Source organism: Cavia porcellus, unplaced genomic scaffold (genome assembly GCF_034190915.1).
Source record: "Cavia porcellus strain 051 isolate PalLab524CR breed Dunkin Hartley unplaced genomic scaffold, mCavPor4.1 scaffold_2, whole genome shotgun sequence".
Taxonomy (NCBI): Eukaryota; Metazoa; Chordata; class Mammalia; order Rodentia; family Caviidae; genus Cavia; species Cavia porcellus.
Genome location: NW_026947485.1, coordinates 108,668,704 through 108,686,110, shown reverse-complemented (window position 1 = coordinate 108,686,110; position 17,407 = coordinate 108,668,704). Strand labels below are relative to the sequence as shown.

At 34.0% G+C, this 17,407-nt stretch overlaps 1 protein-coding gene across 2 annotated transcripts in view; it reads right to left on the bottom strand.

The window, feature by feature from the left end:
* Nucleotides 1-17,407, bottom strand: part of Hpse2 (heparanase 2 (inactive)) — a 924,256-nt gene that overhangs the window by 265,698 nt on the left and 641,151 nt on the right. For both annotated transcript variants that reach the window (XM_063245088.1, XM_063245087.1), the window contains one exon: nucleotides 8,131-8,302. In XM_063245088.1, coding sequence (XP_063101158.1) covers nucleotides 8,131-8,302 — 172 coding nt within the window. The remainder of the gene's footprint in view (nucleotides 1-8,130; nucleotides 8,303-17,407) is intronic.

The following is a 17,407-nucleotide window of genomic DNA, read 5'->3' as shown; positions in this document are numbered from 1 at the left end:
ATATTTCAAGGAAAAAGACACTATGGTAACTACTATTAAGTCAGGTTATAAGGTGGTGAAGTACTAGGTTGTTGAAACAGTCATGCTGTGACCTCTATTGTTATATTGTTATGTCCTGTTTTATCTCAATCTCCCCCTTATTGTTTCAAAAAAATTATTTAGTCATTTCTTATGTTTGTCTTAATTAAAGAAAAAATTCAAAAAAATTAGGATATATAAATAGTAACTCTTTTCGATTTCCTATTAACTTGTTTTGAAGTCCTGTAGTACTCCCACGATCTTGTTTTGACTGATTAGACTCTGTTCCATTCTATATGATAGTATCAAATTTGAAGACATAGGCAACTACTTTGAAGACAATAAGATTCACTAAGATACCCATTCTGGTTTGACTATTGTCTTCTTTGGAAGTCCTGTAATGTTTACAATGCCTAAGTTTTATTGGTCTTGTTCTCTACTGTTTTGTCCAACTTTATAATATCTAATAAGATAGACAATTCTTTTTAAGGAAACAAGGGACAACGTTGATAACCATTGTTGATAAACTTGTACTCTGTTCTACACCATGTGCTATGTCTATCCTTGGTATTGACTGACAGCTTTGTTTTGCCATATTTGACTGTATTCTTCCCCCCCCCCCAAAGAAAGTAATAAGCACTAAGGAGTAATAAAATCCAAGATGTGTAAATTTTGTTGTAAAAAAGAGAGGGAAAAAAAAAAGAAAAAGAGCTCTAACGGATATAACAGCAAGTGTGTTTGGGGGTGTTAAATAGCTGACTTTATTCAATGTTTTTGGAACATTGAACACAGCTGTTTGCAGTCTCCCTGTTTGAATGTCCACCTTGTGTTCTTTGATACTGTGATTTGAGGAACTATTTTCAAGAAGATAGTGTGTAATCTACTAGCAGGTAATTTCTTACTGTTATGTTTTTTTGTTTTGTTTTGTTTTGTTTTGTTTTGTTTTGTTTTGTAGTTCTGTATTGCGTGTACCCTTATGCCGCTTTGGTTTGTTTTGTGTTTTTCTCTTTTTCCTCTTAAATAAAAAAAAAAAAAAAGAATTCATTCCTAAAGTTTTAAAAATTTTATCAAAAAGAGTAAAACAACATTTCATAACAAAATAATAAGAGAGTAACAATAGTTAACACATTGAATGTTGTTATCTTTAAAGGTGTTACTCAGACTGCGTGATACGGATATAAAATATTCTCCAAACAATATAAGCACAAAACTTTATTTTCAATGAGCTAGTAGAAGTCAATAGTATAACTATTTTTTATTTTGGAATTTTTTCTTTTCTCTGTTTTATTTTCTCATTTCCCCCATCCTAGTTTGTTTTTCCTTTTAAACAATTTCTTCCCATTTCCCAATATCTAGTGTACATTTTGGACCTTGTTTGTTCTTTCAGTTTCTCACACCAAGGAAACAATAGAATGTTTACACATGCAGGTCTGCTTTATTTAACTTTTCCGTATGGTCTCAAGTTGCATCCATTTACCTATAGAAGTCTTGCATTTATCCTTCTTTATGGCTGAGTACTACTCTATTGTATAAAAAGACAACATTGGTTTTATACATTCTTCAATTGGTTGGCATTTGGGTTTTTTCCAAGGTTTAGCTATTACAAGTTGTGTTACTATAAACATAGGTGCACTTATATTGCTGATATATGATGATTTAATTCTTCTGGTAATACCTGGCCAATGGTAATCCTAGCTTGTTGAGGACTCTCCATATTGAGTTCCACAGTGGTTGCACCAGTCTTTGCTCCCATTAACAGTGAAGACGGCTTACTTTTCCCCCACAGCCTCTGCAGCATTTGTTGTTGATAGTTTTCTTGATCGTGACCATTATCTCTGGAGTGAGATAGAATCTCAACGCTGTTTTAATTTGTATCTCTTAAATGACCAATGATGTTGAACATTTTTTCAAATATTTATTTGACATTTGTATTTCTTCATCTGGATATATTCATCTTCATCTTCATTTGTATTTCTTCATCTGATCTATTTTCATCTCAGATGCCCAGTTTGGGGTATGGCCTTTGAATTTGGGGCATCTGATTTGTTTCAATTCTTTATATGTTCCAAATATAAATCCTTTGTCTGAAGAAAAATTAGCTAAAAAAATTTTCCTACCCTGTGAGATATCTTTTCACTCTATTATTGACTTCTTTTGTTGTGCAAAATCTTTTTTATAAGATGAGGTACTAGTTGTTGATTCTTTGAAATATTTCCTTTGTGATCTGGATTTTGCTCATGAACTCTCTGCCTATTCCTATGTCCTCAAGATTTCTACCTATTTTCTCTTCTAGTAGACTTAATGTTTCTGTTTCAGTGCATCGATCCTTGATCTATTTCGATTTTAGTTTGTGCATGGTGACAGATGTGTCTAGTTTTAGTATGTGATATGTGGAAAGCCAGTTTTCCCAGCAAAATTTATTAAAGAGGTTGTCTTTCTTCCAGAACATGTTGGTTCTCTTTGTCAAAGATAAGGTGGCTGAGTGTGTGGCAAGTTGTGTCTATATCTTATAATCTGTTCCACTGATCCTCAGGTCTGTTTTTGTTTTCTTTTTTGTCAGTGCCATGCTGACTTTATCACAGTAACCTCATAGTATAATTTTAAGTCAGGGATTGTGGTGCTCCCTGTCTTACCTTTGTTGCCCAGAACTGCTTTTGTTATTCTAGGGCTCTTCTATTTCCAAATAAATTTTAGGAATATTTCCTTTATTTCTGTGAGGTACGCTAATGGTATTTTAATCAGGATTGCATTAAATCTGTATAACAATTTTGGGAGCATGACCATTTCACCATGTTGGTTTTTCCTATCCATGAGCAACAGATATCTTTCCACTCTCTGATATCCTCTGTGATTTCCTTTTCCAGATTACTGTAATTCTCAACGTATAGATCCTTCAGTTTGTTGGTCCTATTTCATTTTTTTATACTATTGGGAAGGGTGTGGTTTCCTTTATTTCTCTTGTTGTTTGTGTACAGGAATGCTATTGATTTTTGAATGCTGACTTTGTATCTAGCTACACTACCAAATTTGGTTATTAAAACTGCAAGTGTTCTGGAAAAGGTTTTGGGATCCTCTATGTGGAATATCATGTTCATTATATAAGTTTGGAGAACATGAACTCAGCACACCTGACATCTAGCAGGTTGTGAGTTACTTTTATTTCCCCTATATCACTTGGACGGTTTGCTTGTGTTTCATGGATTCTGGATTGTGACTCACTGAGGTAACTAACCAGAAATTGTAATCCTTGTTTGTCAGTAGCTTAAGTTTTAATATTTTTTTTTGTACCAGGGATCAAACTCATGACCTTGCATTTACCAGGCAAGTGCTTGAGCCACTGAGCTAAATCCCAGGGCCTAAGTCTTAAATTTTTATGCCTTGTCCTTTTTATGCATTTTTAAATTAAAATCATGGTAAAAATAAAATGAGATTATGGAAAGGTTATGATTATTTCTTAGATGGGACATTTTACTTTTGCAGGCCATGTCTTACATTCCTGTATTTCATATACTCATTTCTGATCTTTTCCTGTTACTATATACTTTCCTTTTTTGAGGTATGTTTCTGCTTTAGATTAGAGAGAGAAGAACCCTGAATTCTTTCAGCCTTTCCCTCCTATTCATCAACTAAGAACTTATAAATTAACTCGCAGAATGTCAGTGTTTACTACTGCTGAAGAGAGGAAAATCATTTTATATGAGGAACACTTATACCATCTCTGGGTCAAATGACCCATTGGAATTTTTTCTGTTAGAGAGAACACACATATTTAAGGGACTGAAATACATTCAATTTAAGGGAGAATCCCAGATCTCCTGGCTCTTTCTCTCTCTCTCCTCCTAGTCCTGGTTTTCCTCATTTACGTGTATATGGGAGGAAAGTACTTTTGCTAATGTGTAAATTGTGGTTGCTTTAATCCATGAGATTCATAACCTTGTTGTCAATGAAGGCTGCCTTGGTGGTGGTACAAATGTCTTAGGAACTTTGTTTTAGGGCCCAGGGCAGGATTTTTCTGAGCTGTTACTTGTCTCTATCTCTAGAGGGGATCTTTTTTACAGGCTTGGAATTGCTCCAACCACTTCCAATTTGCACTTTGATTTTTCCCCCCTCACTCTCTTTAAAAGAATTAGAAACCTGTTTTGGGGTCTCTTGATTAGTGGTGTAATTTTGCTAGCAATGCTTGCTTATTTAAACATGTCTGTTACAGCTGGAATCAACTGTAGCTTGTGTTTTAGAACCACATGCTGGAATTAGGAGAGTGAACTTCTAGAGAAGGTAGGGTTATGAGTTGGTAAGAGTGGCTGGTCCAGTCTGACCTAGCTTCTTGTCAGTCTCCAGATAGCAGCTTTCTGGAGAATGACAGATTCTGGAGCAGCTCACCTCAGGAGACACCTTAAGAGGATATAAAAACCAAGTAGATATAAAAGATGCCCATTTTCCCCTGATTTTACAGATGGAAAACTCAATATTGAATTCTCTTACTGTTTTGGAATGTATTCTTAAGCACTAGAAATTGTTTGACATTCACTTATTGAGAAAGAGATATTTAATATTTTTCTGTACCATTGCATGACTTTCCCAGATGCAAAATGGAATGTAGAAGAAATATTGATTGTTATACTATTTTATAACTAGAATTATACTGTAAGAGAGTGGAAAATGGTCAGAATTGCATTATATTCAGATATTTTTTGCATTGATATAACCCCTTACTTGTACTCAAAATGTAAATGTAAGCCACAGGAAAACCAGACATCTCCAACCCTGAAACATAATGGGATGATCTACTATTAATGAGTCTGAAGCTCCCTTTCCTTGCCCTTTGGATCCTAAAGAGGAGGTTTCTAAGGCAACCTTAATCAAAGCCTCATCCACTATTAATAAGCCTGAGCTGCCCCTCACTTGTCCTTCAGACTCTAAGGGTGAGATTTCTAGTGAAATTTAATTGAAGCCTCTACTGGGATATACCCATTCCTATCTGAATTTATTCAAGCTCCTCTAGGACAGTATCCTTTACAGGAGGAGGATTAAGAATTTGGTCCTTTCCATATCCATGTGTTTTTTTTTTCCTCAGTGAGCTCAAAGAAATCAAATAAGATCTGGGAAAGTTTTCAGAAGACCCTGAGAATACTGAGGTCTTTAGGGAACTGAGGTCTACTGGAACTAGACTGGAAAAAAGTAATGTTACTCTTAAATCAAACATCAACTTCTAATGAGATATAAGCAGCATTAAAATCTAAAACTGCATGTGGAGATGAATATTATAGGCCCTAAAATAGCTAAGGGAATCCCTAGAAATTACAGGCTCTTGCCCTCTTTGGGTAGCAGGGTATGATGAGATCACATGACCCCTCTCAGTTTATAAAGGAATCCCCCAAATACCAATATTTATATTTTAACCTGGGCACCTGATTCTTAAACTGTGTTCTGGAGTTTAAACAAGCACTTCTGAGTGGCTCGGCACTGTGCTTATCAGCAGGACACTGTTTCAATCATATGATGGTAAATTGTTGCTTCCTGGTGCTAGTTAATGGAAAGTTATTAAGTTTATATCAACCTTTCACTTGGGAAAGACAAGACCTACCAGATGGTCTCACAATTATTCATAGGAAAGAGACTTTCAGAGATAGTGAAACAGATAGTTAAAACATGTGACCTCTGCTAAGAGAACAATCCTCTTAACCGGACCATAGTCCTTCCAGGTATACATAGACATGATAAATACCCTGGGAAAGACTGGCAGCTTGAATTTTCATATGCCAAAAAGTAAAGGGCTCCAACACCTATTGGTCTTAGTAGATACTTGTACAAATTGAGCTGGGGCCTTTCCTTATAAAACCAAAAACAACAAGAAAAATAACCTCATCCCCCAAAAAACACAAGGGAGTACTTGTGTAATTTATAAAAGCTGAATGTTGTTTGTACGTTTCTGATTCTTCTGCTAATATTATGAAGGCTGTTCAGTATATTAAACAAAGGCTAAAGTCAGGAAAGATTTTGAAATTCTCTGCACTTTCTCCTTATCATCTTTGTGGGAGATCATTTCTGGCTCTTCCTGGTGAAACTATGGGTCAGTTGTATCCATAAGAGTTTTTTGGATCTTATTATTTGGCCCATGCATACTTAAGTGTTTTTTTTGACCTTGTCTCCTTCAGACTTAAATCTATACTCCTAACCAAGATGAGAATGTCCAATGTTTGTCAAGGACCTTTAGATAGACCTTCTGGAGGCCTGACTGTTGATCACAACTATGACCCTTTCAGCCACAAGTAGCCAGAAGTCATTTCCCCTTACCCTCTCACAGTGATTTAGGGGAACTCTTCAGAGGGCATTATAGAGAGGTAAGTTAGTAGAAATATTCTAAGTAGTGACAGGGCCAGGCCCTCAAGGGAGGCAGTGCAGAAGATGAGAACACATTACAACTGGAAAGATGCTACCAAGAGACGAGAAAAGTGAAGAGTGGAGGAAAAAAACCATGGGGACAGGGAAAGAGAGAGAGAGAAGGAGGAAGGGAGAGAGAAAAACAGAGAGACAGAAGAGAAAGAGACAGAGGGTGCTATAATTAAATTTGAGGTTGTATTTGCTTGCAGTTTAAATCTGGTTGTTTTCCCAAACATTAAATATGTCTGCTATGTTCATAAGCTTAGATTGAGACTAACCTTTAGAAAAGGGAGGAGTCACGGTTCATCAAGCCACAAAGGCTATTCAGAAAACAAGTGTCCCTTTCTTTGTAAATCTCTATGTTATTTGGCATTTTTCTAACTTCACTTGGTCTGTGTACTTCACTGAAAACATCTACCTCATTTTAAGTTTGTAAAAATAATCATTTCTATACTGGACTATGCACACAAATACGCCAGAAGAACTCCTGGATATCCTAACCGCATTGTTCCTACCTTTCCTACTCCAGTTATATCTTCGCTTTGGAACTAGAATTGAACACGTATCTATATTCGGCTGTTCTCACCACCATGCTTCCCTGTGACTGTGACTCCACTACTTTACTGGCAATAAATTCACGGTAAAGCATTTCTTCTGGCCTTGTATAACTTGTCACCTTGCCTGCATGGTTGTGCAGTTATCTACTTTGGGTCTGGCTAACCACCAAAATTCAGGCAGAAAATATTAAAACAGAGCTTTATCTGTGATGACAATGCTTAAAAAATGATTGTCAGATTTGGTCAAAATTAAAGTTGTTAGCAGTTTTCCAGACTACCGATAATAAATCTATCAGTTTGGTTATGGTTTAATGTACTAACGCATTTTGTTTTTCTTAACTTTTAAATTCAGGTTTGCTGGCCAAGATTTTGTCTAGTTTTAGTATCTGTAAGAGGTTTACTGGAATAGAGTAATTATTTACATTTTTTAAAATGTGCAGTGATGCTATGAGATGTTATAATATATTTTTCACATTTAAAGTCTTATTAACTTCAAAAAAATCTTGCTTCTCCTTGCTTTACAATTTCTTGATACTTAACAAAATCTCTCTACTAAAGGCATATAACCAAGGACATATAAGTTAGTACAGCATACTGCTTTAGAACTTATGAAATTCCACAGTTCATAAACAGTTAATGAAGCTAAAGAATGTCTATACTCATTTTTCCAAGTCACCAGGCAATCCAATTACTGTTATCTTCCTGTGAGAATGTATGGCATTAAGAAGCCTTAAAGCCACTTAGAGTATTTGCAGCTCTGGTGTCAGTTTATACCTGCACATTTTATTTGCTATGCAGGTATTCACTGCTAGAGATAAATATTGTAGTGTAAGTGTTTGCAGTTTTTCCTTGTTGTCAGCATAGGAAATCCGAGTCTTGGGAAATGCTAGAATAATAATCTGTTTTTTCAAACACTGCAATCCTTCTAATCCATCCTAGAGATTGTAACATGCCTCTATCATTCAACCATCCCCTCTTGACTATGGAAAGTCTCAAGAGCTAAGAAACTCTTCCAGAGTTTGATGAAGATTTTCTAATTTAGAGTGGGGCAACCCATTATGCAAGAAGTCCTTTCTTTATTCTTAATAATAAACATATCCACTCAAAAGACAAATACCTTGGTTCATTACATTTAATGAAAATGTCATAAGAACATCTGAGTAATTTGACCTACCCATCTAAGAGAGCAATGACGTTCTTCCTGGGCCGCCCAATATTAGGGCCATATAAGCTGGCTCTGGAATAAATCCGGATGGGTTGCAACAAGCTTTTGAGCTGGATGTAATCCTTTCCCAACTGGCTGCCATTTACTGCCCGGCCATGCATGGTCCGATAGTTGTTTGGCTCTAGATTAAAAACATACATGTAAATTAGAATTGAGAAGAGTGAAGCCCTGCCAACTTGTTCCTGTCCACAGATCTCTATCTTTTTCTTAACAGTATGAATAAAATTACCAAAAAAAGGTGTGAGTTGTATTAAAGAACTGTGCCAATGAATGAGTTAACTTAGCAATGTCATCTCTCTTCCATTCATTTTTAAGCCAATCCATACAAAAGGTCACTAAGCCACAAATAGACCATACTTATTTTCAGAATATACTTCATAAGGAATGGTATACTAGATTGAATAGTATCCTTCAAACTTCTTATCTACCAGAACCCCAGAATGTGACCATATTAGGTAATAGTGTTCTTGGAAATAATATTAGGTCATACGGGATTAGAGTGGCCCCCAAAACAACAGAAAAAATGCTGTGTTATGATAAATACAAATATTGGGTAAATGCTTTTATGCTAAGGACTGTGGTTTCAGAAGCAAGGACAGAGATGTGGAAGACAGGCTCCCTCAGAGCTTCTAAAAGGACTGCAACTACTGTTAAAATTCAGACTTCTAGTCTCCAGGAAGGATACATTTGTATTATAAGCCACCAAGTTTATGGCAATTCATTATATCAAGTTCTAGGAAACCAATACAAATGATAAGAATATTATAAAGTTTGTAATTTTACCAAAAAACCTCAGACTTCATTAATATCGAAATAGCTGACCAAAACTCTCTTACCCACTGTTTTAGCTTATGTCTGGATGTCTCGCCAAAGCCTCATGCTGTCATAGGCAGGGCATTTTGGAGGTGGCTGCATCTGGTTGTGTGTGCTGGTGGGATCGAGGATGTAGTGCTGGTATTAATTAATGGTGCTATGCTAGGATGAAGGGTGTGAATGATAAAATATGAAACAGAAAGACGGTCACTTGTTGCTTTGCAGCTTTGCTTGGCAAACCTTGGAGCCACCAATTATGAACTAAAATTCCTATAAATCATTAGCTATCATAAACCTTTCCTTTTTTAACTTTGAATGTCAGGCATTTTGTCTCAGCAACGAGAAAAGTAACTAAGACACCCAGCATCAGCTCAAAAAAGCATGAAAAGACCTAAAAACCAGCAGTTTTATCCAGGCGTGGTGGTTCATATTTGTAATCCTAGCACTTTGGGAGACTGAAGCAAGAGGTGCTCAAGTTTGAGCCCAGCCTGGGCAACTTAGCAACTTAGTGGGACTGTGTCTCATAAATGGAGGAGGGCAGGAACGCAACTCAATGTGAAGGCCTTGATTTTAATCAATCTTTAATACCACGAACAAATAAATGAACAAATAATCCCAGATGTTTTACTGTAGGAAATGGCTAACTAGATTTGAAATATAACACACGCCTAGGAAGGCCAAAATTTCACAGCTGGATGCTATAAAAATGGTAGGGACAAAACAGAGATTAGGAGAAGATTAGGAGACTTACAAGAATTCAAAGGGAGAGTTGGCGAATAGACCAGTCACAGTGAACCTTGATAATCTAACCTATACGCCTTTAATTGAAAAGACTGTACACACTCAGGAGAGACTGGAGAGGGTGCTAGATAGCCACTCATTAACACAAAAATGTGAAACATAGGACTCGTGTATAGTGTGTTAGAAGCTCAAATCTAATCAAACTTGTAAACTGCATAAATGTTGAATATATCCCTCAACCTACCTACAGATCTGCTAGCAATATATGGAAGCCTTACTAACTCCAAGTAATTAAATACAACCTCTGGTCAATCTTTGTTCATTTTAAGCTATATTGACTTATAGACCACTTCTAGGAGGCTCAAACTTAAAAATGTCTTTAGATAATTAAAACATTTTTAAAAATTTTAGTGATACCAGCAGCTATATGATGTAACAGAGACAGATTCTACAGAATTAGTTCAGGTAAATTTCTAAACAAATAATAAAAATAGACTAAGGATTAGAGAATTAAGACTACAGAATTTCCCCAATGTAGTATATAAAATATATTATTTTAATAATAAGAATACAACTATGTGATGTGCAAGGAAATAAGAAAGCGTAACTCATGTACAGGGAAGAAAAAAAGATCAGTAGAAACTATTATGAGACCGGAATGTTCCATCTGGCAGACAGATATCAAAACTATTTTTTAAATGGTCAAAAAAATAAAAATAATAAAGATTTAAGGTATAATGTTACTAGCTAATTAAATAAAAAATAAATAAATGGACTGCAAAAGAACCATATGGAAGATCTTAAACCAAAATGACTCATCATATACAGAACTGAAATTAGTAGTAATGTTTTTGTCAAAAACTGTGGAAGCCAGAAAACAATAAGATAATATTTAAAATGCTGAAAGAAAATAAAAAAAAACATTTAAACAAACAAAAAACTGTTAACCAAGAATTCTCTATGTAGTAACATATCCATCAAAACTGAGAGCAAAATTTATACATTTCCAAGAAACACAAAGAAGAGAAATTTCATTATAAATTTCTATAAGATATCAGAAGGCTGATACAGTGGCACTTGCCAATAATCCTAGCAGTGAGGGAGGCTTATGTAGTAAGACCACAAGTTTGAGGCCAGTCTAGGCAACCTTATTTTGGGACCCTGTCTCAAAATAAAAAAATTAGAAAGCCTGGGAATATAGCTTAATAATAGAGTACCCAGTAAAACACACACACGCAAGAAAGAAAGAAAGAAAGAAAGAAAGAAAGAAAGAAAGAAAGAAAGAAAGAAAGAAAAAAGAAAGAAAGATAGTCTTTCAGATTGAAATACATTATGGCAACTCAAGACCACACAGATACAGCAAATATAAAATAGGCAATTACATAGGCAAATGTAATTGAGAATATTCATTAACCTCTTCCTTTCTTAAATTATTTTACACAAATAAAATATGCATCGATTGTTGGGTTTAATACATATAAAGATGCAACATTTACAATAATTATGGCACCAAGGATGGAGTAAATGGGATATTTTTGGAGCAGTTTCTGTATTAAGGTAGAATTAATCATTACTCTAAAGTAGATTATGATGAATTTACATATATTATTATGCAGGTAATAACAAAGTACTAAAAAGTGACAAAAGATGAAATTGGTAGACAACAGTAGACAATATTTGAATATTGGAGAGACACATTTCTTGGAAATGTATAAATTTTGCTCTCAGTTTTGATGGATATGTTACTACATAGAGAATTCTTGGTTAACAGTTTTTTGTTTGTTTAAATGTTTTTTATTTTCTTTCAGCATTTTAAATATTATCTCATTGTTTTCTGGCTTCCACAGTTTTTGACAAAACATTACTACTAATTTCAGTTCTGTATATGATGAGCATAAATTGAAAAGAGCTATATACTGTTCATTAAATGTAAAGTGATTAAAAGTACAATTACTAGAAATCATCAAACTGAATAAAACATATTTAAGTAGGATATATGTACTTTTCCAGTGCACACAAAATATTCTTCAGCATAGAATATCTGCTAGGCCAAAAAACATACTCATTAATTTTAAAGGATTAAAATCAGACACTATATATATCCTTACCACAATTCTAAATTAAGCTAGCAATCAGAATTAAACTAGCAACAACATTTCAGAAGTCCCCAAATACTTAGAAACGAATCTGTGGGAGAAAGGAAATCACAAAAAAAAAAAAAAAACAAAAAAAAAAAAACCCAGAAACTATTTATGAGGAGTAAAATAAAAATATAATGTAAAAGAACATATGGGATACAGTATAAGCAATAGTTTAGGGAAATTGCATAGCTTTAGGCCCCAATATTGAAGAAAGATCTACAATGAGTGGCCTAAGGTTCTATCTTAAGAAATGAAAAAGAAAAATTAAAGCCACCGCAAGTAGGAATGAAATTTTAAAAGTATAAATCAATAATATTCAAAAGTGAAAAAGATCAGTGAAAGCAGAAGTTGATTCTTTGAAAAGATCAACATAATTGATACACTTTTAGGAAATTATCACAAACTTCAAAATTAGGACTGAATGGAATAACCCCACGAAGAGTCTCGTATTAATTCAACTGATAAGGGACTTTAATAAACAACTTTCTGCCAATAATTTAGACAAATAACATAAAATGAAAAGTTTTCAGGAAAGACATAAATTGTAAGAATAGAAAACCAAAATGAATATCTAACAAGAAAGTCCAAACCCAGATGAATTAATTGGCAACTACTGTCAAATATATTAAGGAATAAAAACTAGTCTCTCACAATTTTTTTTCCAGAAAATGGAGCAAAGATGTACATTTCTCAACTGGATTTGAGGACAGTATTTCCTAATACCAAATCCAAAATCATGAAGAAAATACAGAAAAATATCCCATATGAATATACACACAAAAACTACAACAAAATATTTATAAAAAAGTCCAGCAACATATGAAAACATATAAGAAGATCATACACAGTGATGAAGTAGGATGTATGCCATGAATGTAATACTGATTTACTATCAAGATCTAATTAATGTAAAATATCATATTGAAACAATAAAAGACTAAAACCACATTATTATCTCAATGGGTGCAAAAAAATTTGACAAGTCAGTCCCATTCCTGATAAATACTCTCTGCAAACTATGATTAAAAGAGAACATCTCAATCTGTGAGTTATATCCAAGAAAAACTTTCAGCTAACGTCACACTCAGTGATGAAACACTGAGTGTTTTTCCTGTAAGACAGGGGGCACAAGGCGAGGATGTATACTTTTGCCATGTACAATCAAATCTGAGTTAAATGTTCTAGCAATTGCAGCAGTCAGGCAAGGAAAAGAAATTAAAAATATCTAACTGAAAGGAAGAAATGAAATATTATTTTCAAGTGGCATGTTCCCATAAGGAAAATCCAAAGCAATATGAGGAAAAACAATATATTAAAAGTTAAGAAATGTTTAGGGTATAAGAGGGTATAAGATCAATTTATGAAATCAACATCTTGAAATTCTAGTAGCACACACTCCAAAAGTGACTCTAACAGTTCCAAATACAATATCTCAAACATAAAAAATATTTCAGAATAAATTTAAAGTAAATGTAAAATATACATGCTGCAAACTATGAAACATTGCTTAGAGTCATGAAAACTAAATTAAGTGGGGAAATAATCTAGGCTCACAAAATGGAAGACTCAATATTGGTAAGATAGCAATTTTCCCAAATGGATCTATAGATTCAGTTCTATATCTCTTGAAATTCTGTCAGGCTTTACTGCAGAAATTAACATCTAATACATGGAAATACAAGACAATGAAAGTCAAAATAATTTTGAAAATAAACAAAGTTAATGAATTTAAGCTTCCAAATTTTAACATTCATCATAAGGTATTATTATAACAAAAGAAACATGAAAAATGGAGTCCTTGCAGAAGAACAGACATCTAGATCAGTGGAATACAATTATAAATTTAAAAGTAGAATCATTTGTAGTCAATTTATTTTTAACAAAGGTGCCAAGATAACTGATAAGAGAATAGTTTTTTTTAGATAAACAATGCTGGGAGACTTGATATCCACATACATTTTTAAAAAATCAATTTAGAGCCTTACTTCATACACAAAAATTAACTCCTAATGAGTTTGTTTTCAAAGGACTGAAATTATAAAAACTTCTAAGGGCAAATATGAGAAAAATTCTTTGTGATTCTGAGTTTGGCAAAGATATGACACCAAAAAACACAATTCATAAAATTACAAAACTTTGACACATTGAATTTTATTAAAATTCAAAATATTGAAAATGTACTTCAAAAGAATCTATTAAGAAAATATATAGACAAATTTTAGATGGGCAAAAACTATTTGCAAATCGCATATTTGATTTTAAAAACCTTGTCCAAAATATGCAAATAATTCTTTTTTTTTTAGTTAAGAGGAAAAAGAGAAAAACACAAAACAAAACAAAGCGGTGTAAGGGTACACGTAATACAGAACTACAAAAAAAAAATAACAGTAAGAAATCACCTGTTAATAGATTACATATTATCATCTTGAAAATAGTTGCTCAAATCACAGTATCAAAGAATACAGGGTGGACATTCAAACAGGGAGACTGCAAACAGCTGTGTTCAATGATCCAAAAACATTGATATAGTCAGCTATTTAACACCCCCAAACACACTTGCTGTTATATCCGTTAGAGCTCTTTTTCTTTTTTTTTCTTTTTTTTCCCCTCTCTTTTTTACAACAAAATTTACACATTTTGGATTTTATTACTCCTTAGTGCTTATTACTTTTTTGGGGGGGAGAGAATACAGTCAAATATGGCAAAACAAAGCTGTCAGTCAAAACCAAGGATAGACATAGCACATGGTGTAGAACAGAGTACAAGGTTATCAACAATGGTTATCAACGTTGTCTCTTGTTTCCTTAAAAAGAATTGTCTATGTCATTAGATATTATAAAGTTGGACAAAACAGTAGAGAACAAGACCAATAAAACTTAGGCATTGAAAACATTACAAGACTTCCAAAGAAGACAATAGTCAAACCAGAATGGGTATCTTAGTGAATCTTATTGCCTTCAAAGTAGTTGCCTATATCTTCAAACTTGATACTATCATACAGAATGGAACAGAGTCTAATCAGTCAAAACAAGATCGTGGGAGTATTACAGGACTTCAAAACAAGTTAATAGGAAATCAAAAAGAGTTACTATTTATATATCCTAATTTTTAAAATTTTTTCTTTAATTAAGACAAACATAAGAAATGACTAAATAATTTTTTTAAAAGAATAAGGGGGAGATTGAGATAAAACAGGACATAACAATATAACAATAGAGGTCAAAGCATGACTGTTTCAGCAACCTAGTACTTCACCACCATATAACCCGACTTAATAGTAGTTACCATAGTGTCTGTCTTTTTCCTTGAAATATTTGGATAAAACTTCATATACTCTAGCTTCAAATATTTCCATATCAAGAAGCCCAGAATAAAGCCTTTCTAATTAATGAGTGAAAACTTTATAAGGCTTCAAGGCCACCTAATGGGGAATCATGATTACCACATATTTTTATATATTTGAATCATTACTTACATTAGGGAAACTATTCGGTATTCACACATGCGAGATTGATTTATTTCACTTATGAGTATGGTCTCAAGCTGCGCCCATTTATTGATAAATATCTCAATGTGATCCTTCTTTATAGCTGAATAATACTCCATTGTATAGAAATACCACAACTTTTTTATCCATTCCTCAGTTGATGGACACTTGGGTTGTTTCCAAGATCTGGCGATTACAAATTGTGCTGCTATAAACATAGGTGCACATATATCACTGTGGTATGATGCTTTCAGTTCTTCTGGGAATATGCCTAGAAGTGGAATAGCTGGAATAAATGGGATTTCCAGTCCCAACTTTTTGAGAAATCTCCAGACAGATCTCCACAAAGGCTGTACCAGTCTACACTCCCACCAGCAGTGCAGGAGAGTTCCTTTTTCCCCACAGCCTCTCCAGCATTTGTTGTCGGTTTTCTTGATCCTGGCCATTCTTTCAGGAGTGAGATGGTATCTCAGTGTGGTTTTAATTTGCATTTCTCTAATGACCAATGATGATGAGCATTTTTTCATGTATTTATTTGCCATTTGCATTTCTTCATCTGAGAATTGCGTATTCATCTCAGATGCCCATTTTTGGATTGGATCTTTGAATTTTGGAGGTCTGAGTTTCTTTAATTCTTTATATGTTTTAGACAAGAGGCCCTTGTCTGAGAGAGAGTTCACTAAAATCTTTTCCCAGTTTGTGGGTTTTCTTTTCACTAAGCTGGAGATTTCTTTTGACATGCAGAAACTTTTTAATAAGAAGTGGTCCCAGTTATTGATTCTGGGAAGTATTTCCCATGCGGTTTGAGTCCTGTTCATGAATTCTTTACCTACTCCTATGTCTCCAAGGTTTCTACCTAATTTGTCTTCCAATAGATTTAGTGTTTCTGTTTTAATATTCAGATCTTTGACCCATTTAGATTTTAATTTAGTACATGGTGATAGACATGGGTCTAGCTTTAGTTTTCAGCAAATGGAGAGCCAGTTTTTCCAGCACCATTTATTAAAGAGACTGTCGTTCTTCCAGTGAACCTGCTTGGCTCCTTTATCAAAGATAAGGTGGTTGAGTGTGTTTGTAGTTGTGGTTGTATCTTCTAATCTATTCCACTGATCTTCGGCTATGTTTTGATTCCAATACCATGTTGATTTTACTACTGTTGCTTTGTAGTATAACTTCAAGTCAGGGATTGTGATGCCTCCTGCTTTGTCTTTGCTGCTTAGAATTGCCTTTGCGATTCTAGGTCTCTTCTGGTTCCAGATGAAATTTAGGAGGGATTTCTCTAGATCTATAAGGTATGTTGATGGTATTTCTATTGGGATTGCATTGAATCTGTATAACAGTTTTGGGAGAATGGCCATTTTCACAATGTTTGTTCTTCCTATCCATGAGCAAGGGATGTCTTTCCATTTTCTGAGATCATCTTCAATTTCCTTTTTCAGTGTATTATAATTTTCACTGTGTAAGTCTTTCACTTCTTTCATAAGAGTAATTCCTAAATATTTCATTTTTTTGGTTGCTAATGTGAATAGTCCAGTTTCTCTTATTTCCCTCTCTGTGATTTTGTTGTTCGTGTATAGGAATGCTATTGATTTCTGAGTATTGATTTTGTATCCAGCCACATTACTGAATTTATTTATTGTATCTAAGAGTCTTTCAATGGAGTTTAGGGGGTCTTCTATGTAGAGTATCATGTCATCTGCAAACAATGATAATTTAACTTCTTCTTTTCCTATCTTTACCCCTTTTATTTCTCTTTCTTGCCTAATTGCTCTGGCTAGTACTTCCAGTACTATATTAGATAGGAGTGGTGATAAAGGACATCCTTGTCTTGTGCCCGATTTTAAAGTAAAGGCTTTCAATTTTTGGCCATTTAGTATGATGCTGGCTGTTGGTTTGTCATAAATGGCCTTTATTATATTGAGGTAAAGACCATTTATTCCAATTTTCTGTAAAGTTCTTATCATGAATAAGTGTTGGATCTTATCGAAGGCTTTTTCTGCATCTATAGAAATGATCATGTGATTCTTATTTTTGTCTTTATTGA